Source organism: Gracilinanus agilis, chromosome 3, assembly GCF_016433145.1.
Source record: "Gracilinanus agilis isolate LMUSP501 chromosome 3, AgileGrace, whole genome shotgun sequence".
NCBI classification, from domain to species: domain Eukaryota; kingdom Metazoa; phylum Chordata; class Mammalia; order Didelphimorphia; family Didelphidae; genus Gracilinanus; species Gracilinanus agilis.
In genome coordinates, this window is record NC_058132.1 from 101,322,111 (window position 1) to 101,348,949 (window position 26,839).

The window sequence follows — 26,839 nt, forward strand, 5'->3', positions numbered from 1 at the left end:
GAAATGCTCCTTACCATCATATCTTGACCATTCTTGGGCCCAGGTTTCCGTTTTAGTTCATACTATATCTGTGACCCAGGCTTGGGATATGAGCAATGGAGCTGCCACTTCCTCCTATTCCTTCTCTCCATTGGTGACAGGCTTATCCCTGATGGATCCCAGACTTCTTATCCTCCCCCATGGTCGTAGACTGGAAGTCTCTGATGCATGGCTACAATAAGCTCCCTATTACCTCCAGAATTTATAGAGTATCCTCTATTGACTTTTTAAAAAAATCTTTACCTTCTATCTTAGAATCAATACTGTGTATTGGTTCCAAGGCAGAAGAGTGGTAAGGGCTAGACAATGGGGGTTAAATGACTTGCCCAGGGCCACACAGCTAGGAAGTATATGAAGTCAGATTTGAACCCATTATCTAGGCCTAGACCTCAATCTACTGAGCCACCTAGTTGCTTCCTCTTAATGTCCTTAATAATCTGGCCACTTCTTTCTTTCCAATTTTCTTATACTTTATTCCCTTTTGGATATTCTAATATCTAGGGTCATTGGCCTTTTCTTGCTGTTCCTCACATTGGATGCTCAGTCTCTTGATTGTGCCTTTGGACTGGCTGTCTCTGATACCTAGATTGCTTTTCTGTCTCACCTCACCTCACCCTGGCTTTATTCAAGATTTGGCTCAAAATCTGGAACTATGTCCAAAGGGACTTTGACCTAGCGATATCACTACTTGGTCTGTATCCCAATGAGATAAAAAAGGGGAAAAGACATAATTACCCAAAAATATTGATAGCAGCTCTTTTTGCAATGGTAAAGAATTGGAAATTGAAGGGATGCCCAAGAATTGGGGAATGGCTAAACAAGTTGTGGTATTTGATTGTGATGGAATATTATTGACAATCAGGATGGTTTCAGAAAATCTGGAAAGACTTACATGAATTGATTCAAAGTGAAGTAAGTAGGACCAGGAGCACATTGTACACAATAACAATTTGTATGATGGTCAAATGTGAATGACTTGGCTATCCTCAGCAATGCAATATTCCAAGACAATTCCAAAGGACCCGTAAAGGATGCTTTCTACTTCCAGAGAAAGAATTGATGGAGTCTGAATGCACATCAAAGCATAATAATTTTCACTTAAAATTTCTTTTATATGTGTGATTTCTTTTACAACATGACTAGTATGGAAATATGTTTTGCATGATTGCACATTTATAACCTATATCAAATTGCAGACTCTCAGGAAAGGAGAAGGAAAGAGAGAGGGAAGAGAATTTGGAACTCAAAATTTTAAAAAAATGAATGTTAAAAATTGTTTTTATATGCAATTGGGGGAAAATGTTATCAAAGGAAAAAAAGACAGCTCAAATCTTGCTTTTTGCAAGAGCCCTCTCCTGTTTTTTCCTTCAGCTATTGCTTTCTTTGTGAAATTACTTCCCTTTTTTCCCTTCATATTTCTATTTGTGCATAGTTGTTTGCATGTTGTTTCCTCCATTAACAGCTAAGTTTTTTGAGGGCATGGACAGTTTTATCTTTCTTTGTATCCCTAGCAGTTAGCACAGTATTTTGCAGATCCTAAGCCTTAGTAAATGCCTGTTGACTTGGTGACTGGTTTTGAGGGTCAAATAAGATAATGTGTATAAAGTGCTTTGTAAGTATTAAGGGGCCGTGTAAATGTTGTTTGTGACTGTGATCATGATTATGTAGTTTTTAGATATTTGAGTCCTTAAAACTGAGTTCTAGGAAATGGCCAGTATACTGTTGGTAGAGAGAAGGGAGAATCCAGAGAGGCTGTAACTTCTCTTAACTGTTGTTTGAAACTCAACAAACCTCTGGTATAGCTTGATTGTTTTAAGCTTAAAAAATCTACAGTGTAGGTTTGTGTTTTGCCTCCTAAAAAACTTCATGCAAACCACAATTAGGAACATCCCCACCAAAACTCCAACTACTTCAGAAAAAGAAAGGGGCCCATTTAGTCAAATTCCTTCCAATTTGACTAATGCACTGTTCTCAGAAAGGTCTAGCCAAATACCGAGTTTCAAGTGTCTTTGTTCTATGATTGTTGAATAATTAGTCAGCAAAAGCAATCCAGATAGTTCTTCTCATTTTCCTTCTGCTATTTCAAAACTTCCAGATGGAGTCTTGTCCAAACTTTCACACTCACTCCCACATTCAAAACAATTCTCTTTGGCTCAAAAAGGAGTGTGACAAAAGCATTAGATCTAGGATCAAATGACTTAGATTCATGTATTGTTTTTGCTACTTATTAGCTCTGTGATTTTAGTTTAAGTCCCTTTCCCTTTCTGGGTCTTAGCTGCTTTCTCTGCAAAATGAGGGGGCTGGAGATAGAGGTAATCACAAAAAATAAAATAACTTTATTACATGAAATTAAAATGATTTTGTTCTAGCAAAACCAGTTTAACTAGTGTAACTTGGCTTTTGAGCATGCCTAGTTTGCTAAACACAGAGCCCACTGTGTCTCTACCAGGTGGGTAGGAAATAGCCACCATTACTGGCTACCTTGAGTCTTTAAAAGTAGAGCAACCACACTGTTTGCTCTCTCTGTTTTGCCATCCTTTGGCTGTGTTTCTAGCTGTTGTGCCCAACGTGAATGTCATGAACTGAACCAGGGAGAGGGGAAGGATTTTCCTTCCCCTATTCTCCCTATTTTACCTCAGCTCTGAGAAATAGTCTTGGAGATGATTGTTTCTGCTTTGCATTCTTTATCATCAGTTTCAGGTGCTTGAGGTAATCCCCAGTAGACTGGGCATTAAAGTCATGGAACCAAGATTGCAAGTATAGTAGTGAAGTAGCCTGCCATTTCAGCATGTAAACCCTAAGAAGCCAGAGTACCTTTGACTTGAGCCCAAGAGGAGTTTTGGGCTTGACCTGTACTCTAAGGGAACCAAGCTAAACTATGAATCTAATCCCCTTTCCCTCTCTAGAGACTGAGATGGTGTAAGACAGAAGGGGAATCATGCCTCCCATGCATTGGGGAAAGTGTGTTTGAATATGTGAAATTATCTTTTGAAATCAATGTTCCTCTTTGTAATATTTCCACTGAGTTATACTAGTGTAAGAAGGGAAGGTGTCAAGTGAAAAAAAATTGAGATCAAATATCTCTGATAATGGTGTGATATCCTATATTCATATGGAACTAACATAAATATAAAAGCTATAAAAGCACAAAAGCAATTTCCCAATACATAAGTAGTCTTTATTTCTTCAATAAAGAAATGCAAGCTACTAGTAACCATATGAAAGACTGTACCAAGTCACCAACAATAAGAGATAGTCAAATAAAAAGAATTTTGATTATACTCAACAAAATGGTAAAGGGAAATGATGGGAATAGACAGTATTGGAGGGCAATAGAAATAAAAGCACATGATTATATTATTGGTGGGTGGGGCTGTAAATTGGTTTGACCATTTTGGAAATCAATTTGAAATTGTATTAAAAAAAAAGCTAGTAAAATGTCCATGTCCTTTGACCCAGAAATCTGACCTGTTAGGTATATATCTCAAGGAAGTTAAAAACAGATATGAAGATCCTATATATACCAAATATTCATTATAGCATTTTGTGTGGTAGTAAAGAACTAGAAACAAAGAAGACAACCATTGATTTGTGCATTATGAGGGACATAGTTTCCAGGAGTAGGAAGGTTATAGTTCTACTTTACTTAATCCATCTTTAGACATCATTGTGTTTAGTTCTAGACACAATAGTTTATGAAGGACAGTGATAAAGTGGAAGACTTTCCAGAGGAGAGCAACCAGAATGGCAAAGGATTGAGTCCATGACTTACAAGAATTGATGAAACCATATATATTTATATGGGAGAAAAGAAGACTGGGGAGGGGGGAGGAAAGGGAAGGAACATGATAGCTGTCTTCAAGAATTTGCTTCTCTTGAATTTTGCATTTGGACATCAAATTTTCTATTTATGTCTAGTCTTTTCATCAGGAATGCTTGGAAATTTTCTATTTTGTTAAATACCATTTTTTCCCTCTGAAAGAATATAGTCAGTTTTGATGGGTAGGTGATTCTTGGTTGTGAACCCAGTTCCCTTGCCTTCCAGAATATCATATTCCAAGCCTTCCAATCCTTCAGTGTAGAAGCTGCTAGTTCCTGTGTAATTCTGACAGGGGCTCCATAATATTTGAACTGTTTCTTTCTGGCTACTTGCAGTATTTTCTCCTTGGCCTGGGAGCTCTTGAATTTGGCTATAATATTCCTGGGGGTTGTGATTTGGGACTTATTGTAGGAGGTGATCTATGGATTCTTTCAATGTCTATTTGACCCTCTAGTTCAAGAATATCAAGGCAGTTTTCTTTGATCATTTCTTGTAATATGATGCCTAGGCATTTTTTTTTATTATGGCTTTCAGGTAGTCTAACAATTCTTAAATAATTCTTAGATTGTCCCTTCTGGATGTATTTTCAAGATTAACTGTTTTTTCAATGAGATAGTTCATATTTTCTTCTATTTTTTCATTCTTTTGATTTTGTTTTATTGTTTCTTAATGTCTTATGAAGTCATTAGCTTCCATTTGTACAATTCTAATTTTTTAAAAATGATTTTCTGACATGACCTTTTGAACCTCCTTTTCCATTTGATCAATTCTACTTTTCATGGAACTCTTCTCTTCATTGGATTTTTGAACCTCTTTTCCCACTTGACCAATTTTGCTTTTTAAGCTGTTATTTTCTTTTCCCCCATTTTTCTTCCATCCCTCTTATTTGATTTTTAATTCCTTTTTGAGCTCTTCCAGCACCTGAGACCAATTCCCATTTTTATTTGAAGTTTTGCTTGTGGCTGCTTTGATCTCAATGTTACCCACTGAGTCCTCTTATTTGTTTCCATAGAAATTTTCTTTGGTTAGGTGTTTCTTTGCTGTTTGTTCATTTTCTCAGGATTTTTTTTCCTTTTACCTATATCTAAAAGGTGGATTCTGTTTTTTGGTTAGAAGGTGTACTCTCTTAAACTTCAGTTTTTCTGTGGTATATGAATATAAAAGAATATTATCACTCTGCAAAAGACAATGACTGATTTTGTATGATTATTATCTTACAAAAATGAACAATATGGAAATTTTTTTTGCATAATATGTATAACCCACATCAAATTACTTGCCAGCTTTGAGAGGGGGAAGGTAGGAGGGAGAAAATTTGCATCATATAACTTTGGAACACTTATGTAGAAATTTGTTACTACATGTAATTGGTAAAAATAAAATATCTTTATAAAAAAAGACAATGACCAAGATAACTCTAGAGAAGCACATGAATACTGATATGCACAAACACGAAGTGAAGTAAATAAAAAAAGGAAAACCATATTTTCAATGACTTCTTGTTCAGTTATGATCAATTCTTCATGACCCTATGGATCATAGCACACCCAAATTATCTATAGAATGTTCTTCACAAAGATACTGGCACAGTTCACCATTTCCTTCTTCAGTTTAAGGAAAACTGATGTTAAAAGACTTGTCCAGGGTCACACAATTAGTGTCTATAGCTGGATTTAAAGTCAAGTCTTCCTGACCCAAGTCTAGCACTCTTTTCATTGAGTCACCTAGCTGCCTTGCTTCTCTGACCTCAATAATGCAAATGAAAAGAAACAAGTAAAACAATATTAAATGCTGTGCCATTAATGACCAACCTTCATCCCATAGAAGGGATTAAAACGTGTACCTTTTTTCTTTTTTTGCTGAAGTAGGAGTCTATGGGTTGAATAGCTGTTGAATTTTCCTAAATTCCTTTCTTCCTTCTCTTCTTCTTTGGTGAAGATATCTCTCTGGGAAAGGGGTGGGGTGGGAGGTGGGGATACAGTAATGAAAAACAAAATGCATTAACAAATACTAAAAAAGAAAGAGAAATACATTTCCACCCTTCTTTATAGAAGTGGAGAGATTATAGGTGGAGAACTTTGTATATATTGTCTGACTCAGTCAATATATGATCTCATTTTCATAAACTACTTTTTCCTTCTTTCTTTTTAAATTTTTGTCACAAGGGATGGGTTTCTTGTAGAGAAGGGAGAAGTGGTATATTCAGAAATGAAGGTGAAGTGAAAGCCAAAGATATCAATTAAAAAGTAGAGAAATGTCAATAAAAAGCAAAGAAATAAAGAGTAACTTAAAATTTAAATATGAAGGATTTGGAATAGATGATCCCTATATGAAAAAGTTCAATGTGTGAAAAAGGTTTGGGAAAAGTAGTATAATCAATTAAATTCTCTTGAGGCTGTATTTTATTATAAAATATTAATATCTTGATCAGCCACTCAAGAAAATCTAACCAGCCAATGGACTCCCTCCACAGTCTGAAGAAATGCCAACTTGAGAGAGAGAGGTATGAATGTGAGCAGTAGTAGCCAGGCTAGGTCAGAAAAGAGTAGAGACTTAAGTGTGAGCAAAAAAGCAGATAGGTTCGGGAAGAAAAAAAGAGAAATCATGTAGCCGGAAGAGAGGGGCAAAACAGAAGCCAACTTCCTCTCCAGCATGTCTTATATGCCTTTTGTGACATCATCATCCATTTCCTACCCAGGACATCCTAAGATCCTCATTTGGAAGACAGGGACACAGGGAAGTGCCTTCGAGACCTTAACTCCTCCCTCACCGCTTCATCACAGAAAGAGGATACCAACACACCCTTTTCTTGTTGCCATGTGACTGGACCACCAGGGCTACCAGAGCTGATTTCATCGCCTAAGAGAGTTCTTATTTACAGATAAATAAGGAGCAAGTCTCCATCTTTCCTGTAAAAGATCTAGACAAAAGATCTAACCCAGTTTCATAGCCTGAGCTTTAAAATCAAACTGTTTGGGGAGGGCAAAAGGGTGAAACCAATTCAATATCACAATTCATTATTGTAGGAAACATAGGATTCCATAATAAAATAACTCATATTTCTATAATTTTTTAAGATTTACAAAGAATCAAACCTGGAGTCACCCAGAACCATAGAATTTCAGAGCTAGAAGAGACCTCAGAAGTTGTGGAAATCAACCTTCATGGGGCACTTCTGCTGCATCAGATTTATTCTGTTCCATCCCAGAGGGCCAGAGGTGGGTGGAAGCTGCAAGGAAGACAATTTAGTTTTGATGTCAGGAAAAGTTTCCTAACAATGAGAGCTCTGCAGAAGTGGAGGAGCTGCCTTTGACAAGGAAGTGAGTTCCAAATTCATTGGAGGTCTTCAAGCAAAGACTAGATGAACCATCTTTGGACATATTGTAGAGGGGATTTCTGCAGAGGTACAAGGAAGTCTAGATGAAATCAAGACAGAACAGTAAGAGTTAGGCAAAGGGGATTAAGTAGTTTGCCCAGGGTCACATAGCTAAGAAGTATCCAAGGCCAGATTTGAATTTAGGACCTCCCATCTCTAGGCCTGGCTCTCAATCCACGGAACCACCTAGATGTCCCCTTTCTTAGGCCCCTTAATAAATTTTCCCTTCCTTCCTTCTTTTATTCCTCCCTTCCCTCCATATCTGATTTGTCTTTGAGTTCAAGTTTTCTATACTAGAAGCAAGTAGGTAATGCAATGGACAATGTGCTGGACTTGGAATCAGGAAGATATGAGTTAAAATCCCAACATAGGTATTTATTAGCTATGTGACCCTAGGTGCATCACTTAACTTCTCTTCAGCTCAGATTCTTTATCTGTAAAAATGGGGATAATAATAGTATTGGACTATTGGACATTTAATAGGTGGTACAGTGGGTAGAGTGCTTGGTCTGGAGTCTGGAAAACTCCTCTTCTTGATCTCATATCTAGCCTCAGACACTTACCAGCTGGGGGACTGTTGGTAAGTCACTCAACCCTGTTGATCTTGGTTTCCTCATTTGTAAAATGAGCTAGAGAAGAAAATGGCAAACTATTCCAGTATCTTTTCCAAGAAAACCCCAAATGGGGTCATAAAAAGTCAGACATGAGTGAAAACGATTGAACAGCAACAAATAATAGTTTTATCTCACATGACTTGTGAAGATCAAATACGATAGTACATCTATGGGCCTTTTCAAATGTGAAATTGCTATATAAATTCTAAGCACTATTATTATTAATGTTTTCTGCTTTATTGTTATTTTTATCTGATTTTCCAGCCTTCTCTTTTACTTCTCTTCTTTATTGACTATATGGGCCAGCTTACAAACTAGACTATTTCTCTCCCCTATCCTGCCTTTGTCCTTCATTGATTTTGTTCTTTTCATACCCTCTCTTATGCCTGGAACAGATTTCTACTTCCCCTAATCTTTATCTATTGGCATCCTTCCATTTTTTAAAGGTCCAATTCAAAAAGCCTTCGCTGACCTACCTCTGTGTCCCCAGCTGAAAGGGATCTCTCCTTCCTGAGGTTCCCCATAGTATATTGCCTCAACCTTTCCTCTGGGCTTAACTCATTCTCCCATGTATCTAAGACTAGGATTTCCTGTTGACTGATAGATGGAAGGATCTCTATGTGATTAGATGGCTGATGTTCAGTTGACTTTTTTTTTCTCCATCTTATTTCATTTCCATTTTCATCTCCATTTCATCTCCATCTTAGCCACAGTCTTTCTTACCGTCTTGGAGTAGGACTGAAGAGGGGGCAATGAATATAAGGCAGCTCAAGAAATCTGGGGGAGCTTATGGTAAAGGCTCTTTGAAAAAAATGTATTAGGGAACCAGAAATAGAAATTATGCCCATTCCCAAGGACTAGGTATTAGGACATACTTTGTTAGAAAATAGACCATAAAAGGTCAGAGTGAGAAAAACCTGAGAGGTCATCTAGTCCTTTCATTGTTGTTCAGAGAGAGGCTGGCTCCCTATTGTCTCTAGGACAAAATACAAGCTCTTTCTCTTTGCTTTTTGAACTTTTCATAATTTGGTTTTAGCCTTTTTTTTAACACCTCTCCCCCACATATTTCGTGTTTCTGCAATTCACACACCCCATGTTGCAAAATGATCAGTTTGTTGTCATTCAGTTGTTTTTCAGTCATGCCAAGATGAGCCTTCCTGACTCCAGGCCTGGAGTTTTGTCCACTGGGCTTGCTGTTCTCCAAACCTGGCCTTCTAACCCCTGATCTTTGAACAGGATGACCTCCATGATGCAGCCTCTCCTCCCCCTTAATTCTCAGAACCCTTGGTTTCCTTCAAAGTTCTACAGAAAAACCTTTCCTGTTCCCCTCTAGTGTTAGTGCTTTCTTCCTTGTGAAATTATTTGTTTACTGTTATCTGTTGACACATATAGCTCTCTCCCCCAGTAGGATGTAAACTCCTTGATAGTGGGGACTGTTTTTGGTTTTGGTTTTGTGTCCCAAATATCATTGGATTTTGATCAAATCACCAAAGCAGTTTGGACAACTAGGCACTAGGCCTGGAGTCAGGAAGACTTGAATTCAAATATGACCTTAGACACCAACTAGCTTGTGACCCTGGACAAACTACTTAACCCTCTCTGCTTGCCTCAGTTTCCTTAAAATGAGCTGGAGAAATAAATGGCAAACCGCTCCAATATCTTTGCCAAGAAAACCCTAAATGAGGTCATGATGAGTCAGACACAAATGAAAAATGACTAAAAACATGAAATAATCTAAGGTCTTTTCCATTTCTAACATTCTACATCTTTTATTTTAATATCCTGCATTCTATGTTCCTTTCAAACCCCAACATTGAATATTTTAAGGCCTTTCCTAGCTCTGTCATTCTGTGTTCTAAGACTATTTTCATGCTCTGCTATATGTTCTAAGGTCCCATATAGTTCTGAAAACCCTATTTTCTGTGGTCTAAAGTCTTTTCCAGTCCTAATACTCTCTATTCTTTGATGTATGGTCTCTTTTAGCTCTCATTTTTTATAGTTCTAAGAAGCAGTCCTCCTAGATTGGTAAATATCCTACAGACATTGATTTTCTGAATTTCCACCAAAGTCTCCTTTCTCTGTCTTGCCCCAGCCAAAAAAGAAATGGCATTTCTGCTTAGTAATGAAACAACATTGCTTGCATAACTGAGTTTTGTCTTCAAAGGCTCCTAGGTTTAGAGTCTTCATATTTTAGCCAATGAATCTCATTCTTGAAAGACTTCCCAACATAAAAAATGTAGCATGAAGGAGTGTCAATTTCCTGATGTCTCAAATAAGTGAAATGATTTTCCTGTTGGTCTCCTTCTCCCAGCAGCATTTATACAACAGTGCCCTTAATAATGGGGAAAGAGGAAATGCTGTTATAACAATTGGTTAAGAAAAAAAAAGACTGAGTTCTTCCAGCTTTGTTAATTCTATTTTTCAGAAAAAGATAGTTTGCAAGGGAATGTAGTTCAGTGATCTAAATTGTCAGAGAGGGTATTCAATTTAATTTAATTCAGCCATCATTAACAGCCTACTAGGTGAAAAACACTGGGATGGTCACTGGATAAAGGAGGGGAAGGAGAGACATAATAATAATTCATGATTGAAAAAGGTGATATGGTAGAAATTTCAATTCCATTTTAAAAATTATTCAGGGCTTACTTTGTGCATGGCTTTACATTAAGTGCACAAAAAAGATATTTCTTGACTATCTTAAGCCACTGTCAAGTGACTTAAGTTCCCTAGTATTTTTTAAAAACAGGAATGGATATTATGTCTTGCATCTATTGTTAGGATCATATGAATTTTATTGTTCTTATTAATATAGTCCATATTGTTGATAGTTTGGCTAATAACCAACCAAACCTGCATTTCTGACATAAATCCAACCTGATCTTAGTGTATGGCCTTTGCGATTTGTTGCCATATAAGGCCTCTGTCTTTATTTATTTATCTATTCATTTATTCATTCATTTATTCATTTATTTATTTAATTTAGAGCATTTTTCCATGGTTAAATGATTCATATTCTTTACCTACCTCCCTTCCTCCCTCCCCCATCCAGTAGCCAATGAGCAATTTAACTGGGTTTTACATGCATCATTGATCAAGACCTATTTCCATATTATTAATATCTGCATTAGAGTGATTATTTAGAGTTTACATCCCCAATCATATCCCCATCGAACCATGTGATCAAGGAAATGTTTTTCTTCTATGTTTCTGCTCTGGATGTGGATAGTGTTCTTTCTCATAAGTCCCTCATAATTGTCCTGAATCATTGCGTTGCTGCTAGTACTGAAGTCCATTGCATTCTATTGTGCCACAGTGTATCAGTCTCTGTGTATAAGGTTCTCCTGGTTCTGCTCCTTTCACTCTGCATCAATTCTTGAAAGTCATTACAGTTCACAAGGAATTCCTTCAATTCATTATTCCTTTTAGCACAATAATATTCCATAACCATCAGATACCACAATTTGTTAAGTCATTCCCTAATTGAAGGGTATCCGCTCATTTTCCAATTTTTTGCCACCACAAAGAGTGTGACTATAAATATTGTTGTATAAGTATTTTTCCTTATTATCTCTTTGGGGTACAGACCTAGCAGTGGTATGGCTGGGTCAAAGGGCAGGCAGTCTTTTAAAGCCCTTTGGGCATAGTTCCAAATTCTCTTCCAGAATAGTTGGATCAATTCACAACTCCACCAGCAGCTCATTAGTGTCCCAATTTTGCCACATCCTCTCCAATGTTTATTACTTTCCTTTGCTGTCATATTAGCCAACCTACTAGGTGAGAGGTGGTACCTCAGAGTTGTTTTGATTTGCATTTCTCTGATTATAGGAGACTTAGAACACTTTTTCATGTGCTTATTGATAGTTTTGATTCTTCATCTGAAAACTGCCTATTCATGTCCCTTTCCCATTTATCAATTGAGTAATGACTTGAGTTTTTGTACAATTGATTTAGCTCCTTATGTATTTGAGAAATTAGACCTTCATCATAGGTTTTTGTTATAAAGATATTTTCCCAATTTGTTGCTTCCCTTCTAATTTTGGATGCATTGGTTTTGTTTGTACAAAACCTTTTTAATTTAATGTAATCAAAATTATTCATTTTACATTTTGTGATATTCTCTATTTCTAGCTTGGTCTTATATTCTTTTCTTTCCCATAAATCTTACAGGTATACTATTCTACGTTCATCTACATAGTCTCTTTGTTGATACAGTTTTCCCTTGCTCTATTGTAGTTCACTTATCCCAGCTTCACTGTATAGCGGGTTTAAAAAAAATTCCAATTCTGCATCATGGAGTTTTCACTATATCATGGGATTTTGTGGTTGAATACTGCACTGCATACAATGGAAATTCAGTACACCACTACCACTTGAGCAAAGGCGACCAACCACAGTGCTGTGTTCCGTATCCTGGGTGCTGATTGGCTCAGTGACTGTAGCATCAGTTGATTTGCTCTCTCACTACTTCATGGATTTTCACCTATTGTGGGGGTCTCTGGAACAAACTTGCACAATAGGTGATGAATCACTGTATTTTGTATTAAATGTTTTTCATTAATGTTCATTAAGGATATTGGTTTATAGTTTTATTTCTGTTTTGAATCTCTGGTTTAGGTATCAAGACTATCATATCATGGAAGAAATTTTGTAGGAATCTCTTCCTATTTTTACCCAAGGAGTTTAGTTAATATTTTAATTAGTTGTTCTTTGAATGTTTAATATGATTTGTTTATAAAATTCATCTGGTTCCAATGTTTTTGCTTTGGGAGTTCAATTTATGGCCTGTTCATTTTCTATTTCTAAGATTAGGCTATAAATTCTCTAAGAATTAATCTGAGCATTTTATATTTTTGTGTTTCAAATGATATGTTAGGAGAAAGAATGAGAGGTAATGTTTTGTAAAGTCACTTAACCTCTCTATTTCTCAGCTTCTTTATCTGTAAAAGGGGATGATAATAATAGTAATTACTATGGGCTACAAGTAATAAGATGAATTGTAATAGGGATGCATATATATATACATATACATATGTGTGTGTGTATACACACACACACACACACACACACACACACACACACTTGGGCTCAAAGTCCATTTCACAAGTAGAAATTTGAGGAGGAGTGGTTAAGTAGCAGTTTATCTGGAAAAGAATCTTAGGGAGGGATCTGGGTGGTTCAGTGGATAGAGAAGCCAGCTTGGAGACAGTAAGTTTTGGGTTCAAATTTGACCCCAGACAAATTTGTGTGACTGTGTGACTTCAGGCAAGTCACTTAGTTCCAGTTGCCTAGCACTTATTACTCTTCCACCTTGGAATTGATTTGAAGAGCCGTCATCACTAGGAAGCTATGTTGGACTTCTTTCATTTGACCATAATGGGCAGACTAAGAGCAAAGGGTGGACATTGCAAAAAGACAAATTTGGGCCTTCTATGAGCAAAAATTTCCTAACTATTTAAAAGTAGATTGGCCTGGAGGTGGTGGCTCTCCACATCAAACAGAAATTAGACAACCACTTGTTGGGTAAGCTAGGGAGGCATCCTTGGTCAGGAATACATTGGTGTAGATGGCTGCTGAAGCCACATCAAACTAAAATTCTGTGATTCTGGGACATTCTATGACTAAATCACTAAGAGGATAGTGATTCATCAATGTAAATAATGTATTCCTTTACCCTTCATCCTTAGTTTTGTTTTTTTTTTAAAATGATACCTAAGAATGCCTGTAAATAAAACAAGTCAATGGAAAGGAAAAGATCAAAGCTGTGCATATATGTGTGTCAGTGTGTGTGTGTGTGTGTGTGTGTGTGTGTGTGTGTGTGTGTGTGTGTGTGTACAGAGGGGGATGGGGGATGAAGGGCCCAAAAATAGCATGATGGGCTGGAAAGATGGATTTAGATTGTGAGGAGCTGAATCCTATTCTCAACCCTGACATTTATTACTTCTGCGACCTCAGATAGGTCATCTAAGCTCACTAGACATGAGTTTTTTTCATCTGTAAAACGAGGTTAGACTAGTCCTCTGTGGTCCTTTCTAGCTCTAAGTCTATGCCTCAGTGTTAGCTTTGGCAGTGAGGAGAGCTATGTCATCTTCTGGAAAGAAGGAAGAAAGGAGGGGACATAGAAAGGCCTAGGGGTCTTGAGGGAATTTATAAAGGATGACCTCGATCTTCAAAATAAAGGAGGCAGATGTCTGTTATGGGCAAAAGGATTGGGCCACCTAGGAGTGGGAGGAAGAAGGGGAAATAAAGATAATTAAGTAGAGGGGGTGCAGTGGAAAGAACAGCAGGCAGATTCAGAGAGATGAACTGACTTTCTCAATGCCAAATGACCCATCAGTGGCAGAGCCAGGCTAGAAAACCACAGTTCTGGGTTCTGGAAATAGAATCCTTTGCTCAGGAACTGTAGTTTTCTGCATTAGGGGTAAAGTTGTAGGTTTGCTAGTTAGTGAGTCAATCAGTTAAGTGATGTTGTGCTTATTAAATGATTAAATTTAAACTTATTAAACTTTATATTTAGTAACTTTTATATTATAAATAAAATTAATTCTATTATATTCTAATATTAGATTATAGTTATATTTGATAACTTTAATACTAACTCCTAGCTATAGCACATGAATATTTATAAAACACTTTCCTTCTCACAACTCTGTGAGGTGGTGCAGATATTATCCCCATTTTACAGATTACCAACCTGAAGCTCAGAGAGGCTGTGACTTGCCCAGCTAGTTTAAGAATTAGGACTTGAACCCAAGGTCCATTATTCCTTCTATTACACCAGGATACTTGATAACCTCATATTTCTATTGCCCTATAAGGTTTACAAAAGGTTTTCTATACGACAACCTTGGGTTGGGAGGGAGATAGGGCAAGCATTATTTCCTCCATTTTAATAACAATAATAACCAGTCTATATAGTACTTTAAGGTTTGCAAAATGCTTTATAAAACACTAAACTAGCAACATAGTTAGTTAAATATCTGAGGAAGGATTTGAACTAAGGTCTTCCCAACTCAGTCCAATGCTCTTGCCCATTGTGCCACCTAACTGACTTTTACAGATGAGGAAACTGAGACTTGGAGAGATGAAATGATTTGCCCAGGGACACACAACTAGGTGCCAGGTCACAGTGTCTGGTGGTCACTGAGGCTAGGGTTTGGTTCCATACCAGAGTTCACCAACAGAGTAGGCTCTCAAACACGAGAAGAAATGCCACAAGAGACTCAGGAATTGTGCTGCATTGAAGCCATACAATTTATTGCATAAAGAAAGCTAGACTTGCCTGGTGCCCCACAGAGAATATAGCGATATAGGTTTCTCCAGGGGCCCATGGAGCCATTAGCTTGCCCAGCATTAGCCAACAGCAAGTTAAGCATCTCGGATTCCCGTGCTTTGTTGTCATGGAGAGGAATGATCCAAGTTTGAGTTTTTGTGGCTCAGCTGAATGAGCCTTGACAAAAATAAGAGGACCCTTTGGGGGTCCTAAGGCTGATGGCCCAGTGGCATCTCATAGGGTGCTGTATGGAGGTTTGCACCACTCGTCACCAACTGGGATTCTGCAGAGCCAAGAGGGTGCCCTTGCCCCTGGCTTTCTTGACCTGTACCTGACCCAAACAGTGTGTGTTCCAGGTGTGACTATGAAGTAGCAGGACTGATTTCCAATGGTGTAAGACAGTGGTCACACCCAGCTAACATGAGCTCAGGTTTCATTCATAGAAGCGTAGTTTCCAGAATGAGAGAGGTGATAAGTCCTGCAGTAGCATGCTGCCCCGGTCAGACATCTGTTAGAGTACTGTTCTGGGTACCACATTTGAGGGAGGATATTGACAACCTGATACTCATTATCAGTTCTTCCAGGTGAGATAAGAGAGAGGGAACATGGCCCATAACTATTTCTAGGGTGCTATTAGCACAAAGAAATGGAATGTCCAGTGAGGGAAATGATAGTCCTACTGTCCTATGGCATATGTCCATATGTAGTCATTATATTTAGTGCCATGTTTTAGGGGGAGTAGGGGCAACTGGAATACATACAATGAGAGCAAAGAGAAATCAAGGAGTCTGGAGATCATGCCACACAAGCACTGGTTAGGAGGACTGGGGATATTTACTTTAGAGAAGACTTCAAGGGAACATGTTAGCCAGTTTCAAGTATTTGATGGGTCATCATATAAAAGAAGGATTAGATTTGCTCAGCTTGGTCCCAGAAGAAGGACCAATGTGTGGAAATTAAAATGGAGCTAATTCAAGCTCAGTGTGAGGAAAAATTTCCTAACCATTAGAGTCGTACTGAACTGGAATAGGCTGCCTTGGAGGGCAGTGACTTTCCCATCAGTGGAGATCTTTAAGCAAAAGCTGAATGACCACCCTCTGGGCATGTGGTGGTGATGGGGTACATATGGTTTGGATTAGATGGTCTCTGATGTTCTTGCCAGCTTTGAGATTCTATGTTTCTAGGAACTCTATCATCACTTCCAGTGACAGAGAATTCCACCCCCTTCCCCCAACTCCTACTAAGACAAACACGTTCATTTTCAGAAAGCTCCAGTTGTTAGGAAGGTATTCCTCAAACTAAGCTGAAATTTCTACACTACTCCTGTAATTTCCACCCCTTGTTCCAGCTTTTGCTTGATTAAGGACATCCTTAAAGAAGAGTCCAGAAAGAACCTGGGCACAAACATGTGGCTTCCCAGGGTGATTGCTATGAAGGGATTAACACTTAGCTATAATATAAGGGACTAGTCTCTGCTAAATCACCTCTTCACTGGGGACCATGGAACCTGATAGCAATAATGTGATGACAGAGTATCTCTTCTCCCCAACGGTCCAGGTGCTCTTGATCAATAGTCTTAAGGACCACGACTAAGGTCCACGTTCTAAGCTGTGGTCAAGCTTAGAACAAAACTTCTCTTTCTTATGGCTTGTTCCCTGCTCTAACTTGCCTTTCCAATTTCTTCCTGCCTCCTTCCCCTATCTTGGAGATTATTGCTGAAAAGGAAAAGAAAATCTCCATGATCACAGCATAGCTCCAATGAAGCCAAAGATGTTTGGCCTTCTTATATAACTAACTATGGGGCTACAGAAATTCACTTGCTTATGGATGAAACAAGCTTGGCTTGGAAACCAGGATCCTAGAGCAGTGAATGCATTTTACAAGCCTCACATATCCCCCTCCCCCCCAACGTGGCACAGATGGGTTAACTGTGATCCTGGACAATGGTAGAGACAGGAAGGCAACCCACAAAGAGAGTCTGCCATTCCTTTGCCCTAGCCATAAAGACCATCAGCTGCCTCCTTTGAAGAACATTGGGAGACTCTATCCCTGGTAATACAGTAGCAGTACCCTGACAAACCTAGAGAAGAATGCTCTCTCTGACTAGAGAACATATTCTGAAAGAGCAAACAGATAGCTACATTATGGGGGGAAATCAACTCCTGCTTAGTGATTAATACATATTAGTATATGATTCTGTATCACACTGCTGGTGAGTGTTTCTTAGCTGGTGCTTTAAGAGAAACACTCTGTTGACCTTGTGTTATCTTGTGGACTGCAAATCTGCTGGAAGCTGGGCCATTCTACCTATAGCGTATTAATCGAATAATCTTATTATTCATAAAATCAGACAGGTGTGGGTGGGAAGAATCCACACAAAAGCCATCGCTGAGTGCGATTTTCAATACCTCCTCTACAAACACTTGGAAGCTATTAATTTGCTTGTTGGCGGGCACCACCCACAGTCTCTTTAAATTCTGCTTGGTGTATTCTTCCTCAGGCAAGCCATCCACGCTGGCCACCCAATCCAAAGTGAGATGGTTTGGGTCTTGCAAATAGCTGGAGATGGAAGACAAGTTGCCGTTGAAGCAGTAGAAGAGCTTAGAGCCCAAGAGCTTCAGGAAAAGGCCTGATGTGCTGAAGATGTTAGCATTGAAGACCTCCATGTCAGAAGAGGACAAGCTGTAGATCTGCGGTGCTTCTCGAACGGTGAAATGGATGTTCTGCACACGTTTGTTCAGGGTGATGTTGAGCATGGCGTTCTTCTCCGCCTTGGACAGCTCCACCTCCTTTTCCTGAAGGGCTTCAATCAAGGGTTGCACTTGATAGAAGTCGGCTTCTCTCCGGAGTAGCCCCATCTCTTGGAAATCCTCAGGCAGGTCCAGGTGGGAAGTCCTCAAGAAGTTCAGGATGTAGCGGAAGACCTTGCCATCACGATCAATGAAGCAGTTGCCTTGGCTGTCTTTCTTGGTGGGCATCTTTCCACTGAACATGGCTCCTAGCATGGAGTCAGGAAAACTGGTCAGAGTTGACAGGGAGGTAGTATATAGCTTCCCTCCAACGTTGAGAGTGATGGGGTCAGACATGGTGAGAAGCGAAGATGTTGAGAAAAACCTAGAGGGGGAAGATCAATTAATCAGCATTTATAAAGTGCTCGATATATATAAAATGCATGTTCATTTCTAGATACACAAAACTTAGAACTTTTTTGTTTAAATTTTAAATACAGATGACTAAGGTAATACCATTTCAGATGAAGAAATAATTTTGTTGAATGAAAAATGGGTGAAACAGATTTAGTGACTAAAATCCTCGAGTTCAACTTCTTTCTGAACAAATCTGCTGTTGAGTCATCTGAATTTTTAGTGTTCTCCAGTCATGTTGGACAATCCCCGATCCCATTTGGGCTTTTCTTGGCTAAGATAATAGAGATAAAAAGCTATTTTCTTCTTTAGCTCATTTGACAGATGAGGAAACAGAAGCCAATTGGGTTAAGTGATATGCCCAGATGAGTCTTCCTAATGTCAGGCCAGATACTCTATCCACTGGGTCACCTAGCTGCCCGAGTCATCTGATTAGTCCTATTTCCAATAAGAGCCAGTTCCCTCAAATCTGCTACCTGATACTTTCAACTCTGAGTGTCCATATTTTTTGCAATTCGTTTCAATTAAGAAATCTTTGATATTTTTAGAGAACATCTTCTTGCTGATGAGGAGCTAGGTGGCATAGTGGATAGAATGCTGGACCTGGAGTCAGGAAGACCTGAGTTCAAATCTAGCCTCAGAGGCTTACTAGCTATGTGGTCCTGGATAATTTACTTAATCTCTATCTCAGTTTCCTCAACTGCAAAATGGGGCTAATAATAGTATCTATCTCTCAGGGTTGTTGTGAGGATCAAATGACATAATATTTGTAAAGCATTTAGCATAGTGCCTGGCACACAGCAGGCACTTAAGAAATGCTTAGTCCCTCTCTCCCTAATTGAGGAAATTAAGTTTAGCTCTCAATTGTGTTCTCTGAACCTTACAGCCTAGTAGGGGAATTGTCTACTGAATGTCACTTGCATTTCTTCAACAGTCTGCCATTTCCCCTATCATCTTCAACTGTTAGAGTAAGTAATTATAATTTTAAGGCAGAGTTTGAAAGAACCTTTGAATTACTCAAACTAAAAAGGACATTAGAACAGAGATTGCTGGAACACAAAATGTAGGATATTAAGATACATACAGAATGTCAGAACAGAGAACATGGGATATCAGAGCTAGAAGGGCCCTTAGAAGGACTTTTCAGGGGGTTGGACAAGATGACCTCTCAGTTCTCTTTTAGTTATGACCCTTAATATTCTATTTTCCAACAAACTAGGTCCTAATAATTACTCTTAGGGAATAGGCATAATTTCTAATTCTGGTTCCCTAATAAAACAGAGTGATAGAATATAGAACATGGAATGTTTGAGCTAGAGATACCAGGATGAGAAAATACAGTATAAAGAAATACTAGAGCTAAAAGGCATTTAGATTATAGAATGAAAGAACACAGAACACAGAATGTAAGAGCTGGAAAGGCCTTCAGAATATATAATGATAGAGCACAGAAACACAGTGTGAGATCTGGATAGGACCTTAAGATCTTTAGAGTGTTAGAGCTAGAATATTTGAATATAGGACAATGGAACCTGGAATATAAAACATTAGAACACAGAGGACTAGATTTCTAGGACTAGAAGTTCATCTAGTTGATTGAATCTCCTGATTTTACAGTGGAAGAAATGGATGTCCAGGGGGAAAGTGATCTGGCAGGATCATTAGCTCACACGGTGAGTGACTGGCAGAGCTGAGACCTGAGTCCAGGTCCTCTGACAACTAGTCCAGTGCTTTCCCATTACGTACTGGTCCTGCACCTCAATGTTAGGTTCCTCTTGCTAAAACACTCCATTGCAGGCCCTCTTCATTCAAACAGATACATTAGATAAATTCAGAACAGAGAATGTTAAACCTGGAAGAGATCTCCCAGCACAATTCCCTCGTTTTACACACGGGGAAAGGAAAGTCCAGTAAATGACTTTTCTAAGGTAACACGACTAGTTAGTGGCAGAGACTGAATAGCACCCTCTCCAAACTTAATTAGACAAGGCCCTCCACCATCTTGCCCCTACATACATTTCCTGCCCTCTCTTGCACTATTCGCATTGTTGAGACTGCTGTTACAGTCTCCCAAACAAGCCATACATGCTCTTCCTTTCCCTTGGTTTCAGTTTCTCCATCCTTCTAAGCTCTATTTCAAATCTTTCCTTTTAGGAAGCCTTCCCTCACTGTCAGAGCTATACCAGTACCAGTCAATATAATTTATCTCTTCATGTGTGCACGAAATCCTCCCAACTAGGTTGTAAGGCCACTTCTACAAAGTAGGTGATCAGTAAATGTTTGTTGAATGGATAAGGAGTCAAGAAATCCAGGGGATCTATCCTGAATTTTTTCAACTGATTACCTGTGTGATTTTGATTAGGGCATTTAATCAAAAAGGAAGGAAACAAGCATTTCCTAAGGACTTACTATGTGCCAGGCAGTATAAAGCTAAGCACTTTACAAATCATCATTCATTTGATCCTTACAATTCTTCAAGGTTGGTGCTGTTATTATTCCCATTTTACCATTGAGGAAACTGAGACAAATAGAAGTTAAGGGACTTGCCCAGGATCACACAGTCAGCAAGTATCTGAGGTCTTATCTGAACTCAAGTCTTCCTGACAGCAGGTTCAGAACTCTATCCACGGCACTGCCTGATCTATCTTCTCTCTAAAATGAGGGGGATGTGGTGCTTGAGAAGACTTTTGAGAGTCCCTTAGACAGCAAGGACTGTCAATACTAGAAGAAATTAATTTAGACTATTAAGAGGAAGGTCAAATACTGAAGCTGAAGCTTAAGTACTTTGACTACATTTTGAGAAGAGAGGACTCACTGGAAAAGACCCTGATTTTGGGAAAGAGTGAAAGCAAAAAGAGAAGGGGACAACAGAGAATGAGATGGACAGTGTCATGGAAACAACTTGATAGACTTTGAGAGGTAGTGGAGAATAGGAAGGTCTGGTGTGCTATGGTCCATGGGGTCATAAAGAATCGAACACAATCGAACTACTGAACAACAAAAGAACTAGGTGATCTCTCAGGTCCCTTTTTGCTCTGACCACTGTGTCCCAATATTTAGTCTTAGGAATGGACATAATTTCTAATTCTGATTCCCTAATAAGTTTCTGTAAGAAAGAGTCTTTACCATAGGCTCCCTCAGATTTCCTGGGCTGCTTTATATCCACTGCCCCTTCCCCAGTCCTAGTCCAAGATATTGAGAAAGATGGTGGCTAAGATGGAGATGAAATCAAGTCAGCTATACATTGGTCATCTGATTTTTCCAACTTTCAATCAACAAGAAATCCTAAAGTCTTAGATCAAAGAGTTGTAGACTTAGCCAATTAGTCCACAAGATAAAAAATCTTCCCCCCTAGGAGGGATCATCTAGTTTACCATCTCCCTTCGCCTGCTCACAAATTCCCCCTCCTGCATTCTTTATAGGCAGTCACCCAGCTTCTATCTGAATTCCTAAGTCTTAATTTCCTCATCTCTAAGTTGAAAGAATTGGACTAGATGTTCTCCAGTTCTAAATCAATGACTCTTTGACCAGCCAGTGAACTCACCACTTCCCAAGTCTGGCTTTGCCACTAGCAGTAAACCAGGGCAATCTGTTTCACTCCAGAAATTAATTAAATTAACTGATCAAAACTTAATTAAATCTAACTGTGAAATGAAATAATAAAATGAAATGAAATAATAATCTGTGAAATGGAATAAAGATATCTGCAACATCCACTTCATATGGCTGCTGTGAGGAAAGTATTTTATAATGCTACAAAAATAGGAATCATTCTTATGAACAATAATGATTATAATTATTTACTGAGTCACTTATGTGCCCAGAACTTTGACCTCCAAGAGGGTCAGGCAGGAACCAAAGTGGATCCTCAAGGGAATATATCTGCCAAGGAGAGAGAAAACAGGTTCAGAGAGTGAAATTACTTTCCTGTGATCATAGAGCTTTTAAGTGTTCGGGCTAGGGCTTGATCCCAGTGCCCAAGTACTTACTGAGGATGGTCCTTGCCCTGTTAGCTCTGTCGGGAGGCTGACTCACACCTGGAAGGAGCTCCTCTCTCCTGCGTTCACCTCCTGGCAGCCCAAGAGGAAGGCTGCTGAATTCTGGGCTGTGGTGTGGGTGATCTGGGAGATCCACCCCTGCCAGGGCCTGTGCCTCAGGCTAGGCTGGGCTGGGCCTCTGGTCACTCCCAAAGCCAGCTGGATTTGTCTGCCCAGCCCAGCTCCTGAGAGTCTGCGTGCCAAAGGTACTAGGGCTGTCCTTCTAGGCTTCTTATTGTGGGTCTTCAGAAGGGACTTGGGCAGAGACACCAGATTTTGTGACTCAACTCCAAACAGCAGTGGCCTCTTTTTCTTGCTGACTGTTCGGTTAAACTGGTCGGACTGGGTCTCCCTGCTTACATGGTATAACCCCTGAGGGCAGGGACTGCCTTCATAACCTGTTTGATGATGCCTCTAATTTATGGAAATTTAACTCAAATGCATAGATAATACAAATGCTTGATAAGGGTTTAAAAAAATAACAATTCCCATCTTTCTAATGCTTTATGATTGACAAAGCACAGTCTTAATAATAAGGATAGAGTATCTCAAAAATCATAGTGAAGTTTTAAGTTTTAAACTCATCTGAGTCTTATAATGACCCTGTGAGGTAGGGGCTCCAGGTGTTCTTATCCCCATTTTATAGATGAAGAAAGTGAGGGTCAGAGAAATTAAGTGATTTACTCTCAAGTTCACAGAGCTAATAAATGCTGAAGGTGGGATTTGAACCTATGTCTTCCTGAACCCAAGGCAGCTAGATTGGCACAGTGGATAGAACTCCAGGTTTGGAGGCAGGGACATTCATCTTTGTGAGTTCAAATCTGGCCTCAGATATTATTATCTGGATGATCATGGCCAAGTCACTTAACTCTCTGTTTGCCTCAGTTTCCTTATCTGTAAAAATGAGCTAGAGAAGAAAAACGGTAAGCCACTCCAGTATTTTTGCCCCCCAAAAATCCCAAAATGGGGTCACAAAGAGTCAGACTTGACAGAAAAACTGATTCAATAATGTGTTCAAAGTGCTAGGATGCATAGAAAGAGTTCTCATTATAAATCCATAAGATATAGGGAAGGTAAAAGGAAGATAATCCCAGAGAGGGATGGCACCAGAAATTCTGGGGGGAGGGTGGGGCATAATTGGACCAAGAAAGGTCCAGTTCAACATGAAGGAAGCTGGGAAAGCCAAGAGGTGGAGGTCAGGAGGGAGAGGGTTCCAGGTGCCTGGTCATCTGGAGATGGAGAGTAATATATGAAGAATAATGAGTAAGCCAATGTGCCTGGATTGAATAGGATGTAGAAGGGAGTAAATTATAAGCCCGGAAAGGAAGGAATGGACAAAGCTGTGAGGGGCTTCAAATGCCAAGCAGGATTTTCTATTTGATACTGCAGGTAATATAAAACCTGGAAACCTGAAACTCAGGGTATTCGAATGACTTGCTTAAGATCCAATAGCTGGTAAGTAAATGGGAGGGTCAGATAGCTCTCCATGTGCTAGGAATACAACCTGAGAATCAGTGAGTGGAAGTGATTTACTCAGGATGACAAGGTTGGAACCAGAATTAGAACCCAGATCTTGTGACTATAAGATCAGTGTCATTCCCACAGCAGTGAAACTCATGAGGAGTTACAAAGAAATGAAAAGGGGATGTTGTTTCCAAGACTTAGCAACAATTCTTGCTCCTGACCCTTCTTTTCTCTGTCACCTCTTCCCACAAATCTTTGATTAATCCACATTACTTCTATAAATCCACATTAAGGGGGCAGCTGGGTAGCTTAGTGGACTGAGAGCCAGGCCTAAAGACAGGAGGTCCTAGGTTCAAATCCGGCCTCAGATACTTCCCAGCTGTGTGACCCTGGGCAAGTCACTTGACCCCCATTGCCCACCCTTACCACTCTTCCACCTATGAGCCAATACACAGAAGTTAAGGGCTCAAAATAAATAAATAAATAAAATGTTAAAAATCCACATTAGCCTGGTATTCAAGGCTCTCCACAATCTGGTCCCTTCCAGTGGGGATAATCATACCTTTATCTAATCCAGATTTCCCAATTCAGTCTACCACTCTTTCCATAACATCAGAGTGTCTCTCCAAGTTGTCTCTTTCTGTGATGTAATTATGGGACAGGCTCTACTACCATTTTTCAGAATCAAACTAACAAGTGAAGTGGCCCACCCAAAGTTACCTGGGAAATCAGTCCTAGACCCAGGACCAGAGCCCAATTCTCTTTACTTTCACTTCTTCCCCTCTGGACTTTAAAAAAGTTTTAAAAAAATCAAGATCTAATTCAGCAATCTGTTGTGAGAGTTGACACTCAGAGCTTCTTGGGTCTTGTATGTTAGGGTTAAGAGTTTGTTAGCAAATAAGAATGAAAAGCAGGATGATGTCAGAAAAACCTGGGAAGACTTACATGAACTGTTGTAAAATAAAGTGAGCAGAACCAGAAGAACAATGTACACAGTAACAGCAATATTTTACAATGAACAACTGTGAATGACCTGGCTATTTTCAGCAATCCATGGATTCAAAACAATCCCAAAGACTCAGGATGAGAAATGCCATCTGCCTTCAGAAAAAACAATGGATGGAGTCTGAATCAGACTAAAAAAAGACCAAAATATTTCATTTTCTTTCTGTCTTTTTTGCTCAATAACAATTCCACAAAATGACTAATATGGAAAAATGTTTTGCATGATGGCTCTATCAGATTGTTTGGCATCTCAGGGAGAGATGAAAAGGAGGTAGAGAATTTGGAACTCAAAATAACAGACAAAGACAAATGTTAAAAATTGTTTTTATATGTAATTGCCCTATAGGCGGGGCTGGCTTTTGCTAAGGTCAGGCTAGTTCTTTTCCTTTAGAAGCACAAAAACTGTCTTTAAGCCCCGACTGACGAGAGGACTGGCTCTTGTTGTCCTGACTACAAAAGGCCACAAAGAGCTCCATAGTTTTCTCTGAAGTTTCTAATTGTGGACTGACAGCATCATCAACACCAAGAAACTGTCCTCCGTAGAATCAGCGTGGTGTCCCCACTGAATGTCCTGGTTGAATAACCTTCCCCTGCTATGGTTAAGAAACCTCCGTTTGTTAACTGGGTTAAACCATAAAAGACTTATTTCTTTTCATTCAGATAGGGAAGCTAATCAACCACTAGGGCAGGGGTCAACAACGTATGGCTCTATCTGGCTCTTTTGAGGGCCAGATATGGCTCTTTCTGCAGGAGCCATAAAGTAAATTTTTTTTTTCAGGCACTGTTACAGGAGTGGCACTGTGAGCACTCTACGGCTCTCATGAAATTACATTTTTTAAAATGTGGCATTTATCGCTCTCCCGGCCAAAAAGGTTGCCCACCCCTGATCTAGGGAATCAGCCTGAGTCTGGCCCAGCCTGCTACAATGGGGCATAGGAGAAAATGTATGGGAGTAGGTTTAGAGGAGCTGGGTTTGAATCTACTCTATGCCCTGGGGTACTTCCCTAGTTTGGTCCTCAGTATCTCCCTCTATAAAATGGGAAATCAAAGTAAATGGCGTATGGTCTTTTTCAGCTTGAAATCCTATAATTTCTGTTTGTTTCTCTCTGCCCATCTTATTGGCTTGTACAAGTGACCAAGAGGAGACTGAAAGGATAGAACACTGGGCTTGGAATCAGGAAAACCTGAGCTCAAATTCAGTTTCAGACAATGACTAGTTGTGTGATCCTGGGCAAGTCACTTAACTTCTGCCTGCCTCAGTTTCCTCATCTGAAAAATAGGGGTAATACTAGACCTACCTCCAACTGTTGTTGTGAGGATGAAATAAGATAATATTTGTAGAGTGATTAGCACAGTGCCTGGCATATAGTGCTTAATAAATGCCTGTTCCTTTCCTTTCCTTTCTAAAATGGACTGGATTAGATCACTGATAGATCATTTGACCACTCAGGTGCTCAATCAATCAATAAACACTTATTAAATGTCTACTATGTGGGGGCAGCTAGGTGGCACAGTGGATTTAAAGCTAGGTCTAGAGATCCTGGGTTCAAATCTGCCTCAGAAACTTCTTAACTGTATGACCCTGGGTAAGTCGCTTAACCCCCATTGTCTAGCCCTTACCACTCTTCCACCTTTGAACTAATATTAGTTCTAAGACAGAAGGTAAGGGTTTTAAAAAATGACTACCAAATACAGAAGAAAAACAACTGTTTGATCACATGATTTGATGGGGATATGATTGGGGATGCAGACTCTAACCAATTACCCTAGTGTAAATATCAATAATATGGAAATAGGTCTAGATCAATGACACATGTAAAACCCAGTGGAATTGCCCATCGGCTGTGGAAGGGCTGTGGGGGGGTAGGAGGGAAAGAACATGAATCATGTAACCATGGAAAAATATTCTAAAGTAATCAATTAAACAAAATGGATAATGCAAAAAAAAAAAAAAAAAGACTACTATGTGCCAGGTGCTGCACTAAGTGCTGGGAACACAAAAAGAGTCAAAAGACAGTCCCCTGCCTTCAAAGACTATAATCGAATGGGGAAGGCAATAGTTTACAAATAT

General features: G+C 39.3%; 1 protein-coding gene across 1 annotated transcript; it reads right to left on the minus strand.

Moving 5' to 3' along the window:
- Nucleotides 1-17,274: 17,274 nt before the first annotated feature.
- On the minus strand, nt 17,275-18,205 carry KCTD21 (potassium channel tetramerization domain containing 21). The gene has a single exon (XM_044666006.1). It carries the CDS (start codon nt 18,203-18,205, stop codon nt 17,423-17,425), a length of 783 nt encoding a protein of 260 aa, XP_044521941.1. The 3' UTR covers nt 17,275-17,422.
- Nucleotides 18,206-26,839: the final 8,634 nt, after the last annotated feature.

What these genes read in the sequence shown, in the direction of transcription:
- KCTD21 (XM_044666006.1), bottom strand. Translation starts at nt 18,205, where the DNA reads ATGTCTGACCCCATCACTCTCAACGTTGGAGGGAAGCTATATACTACC.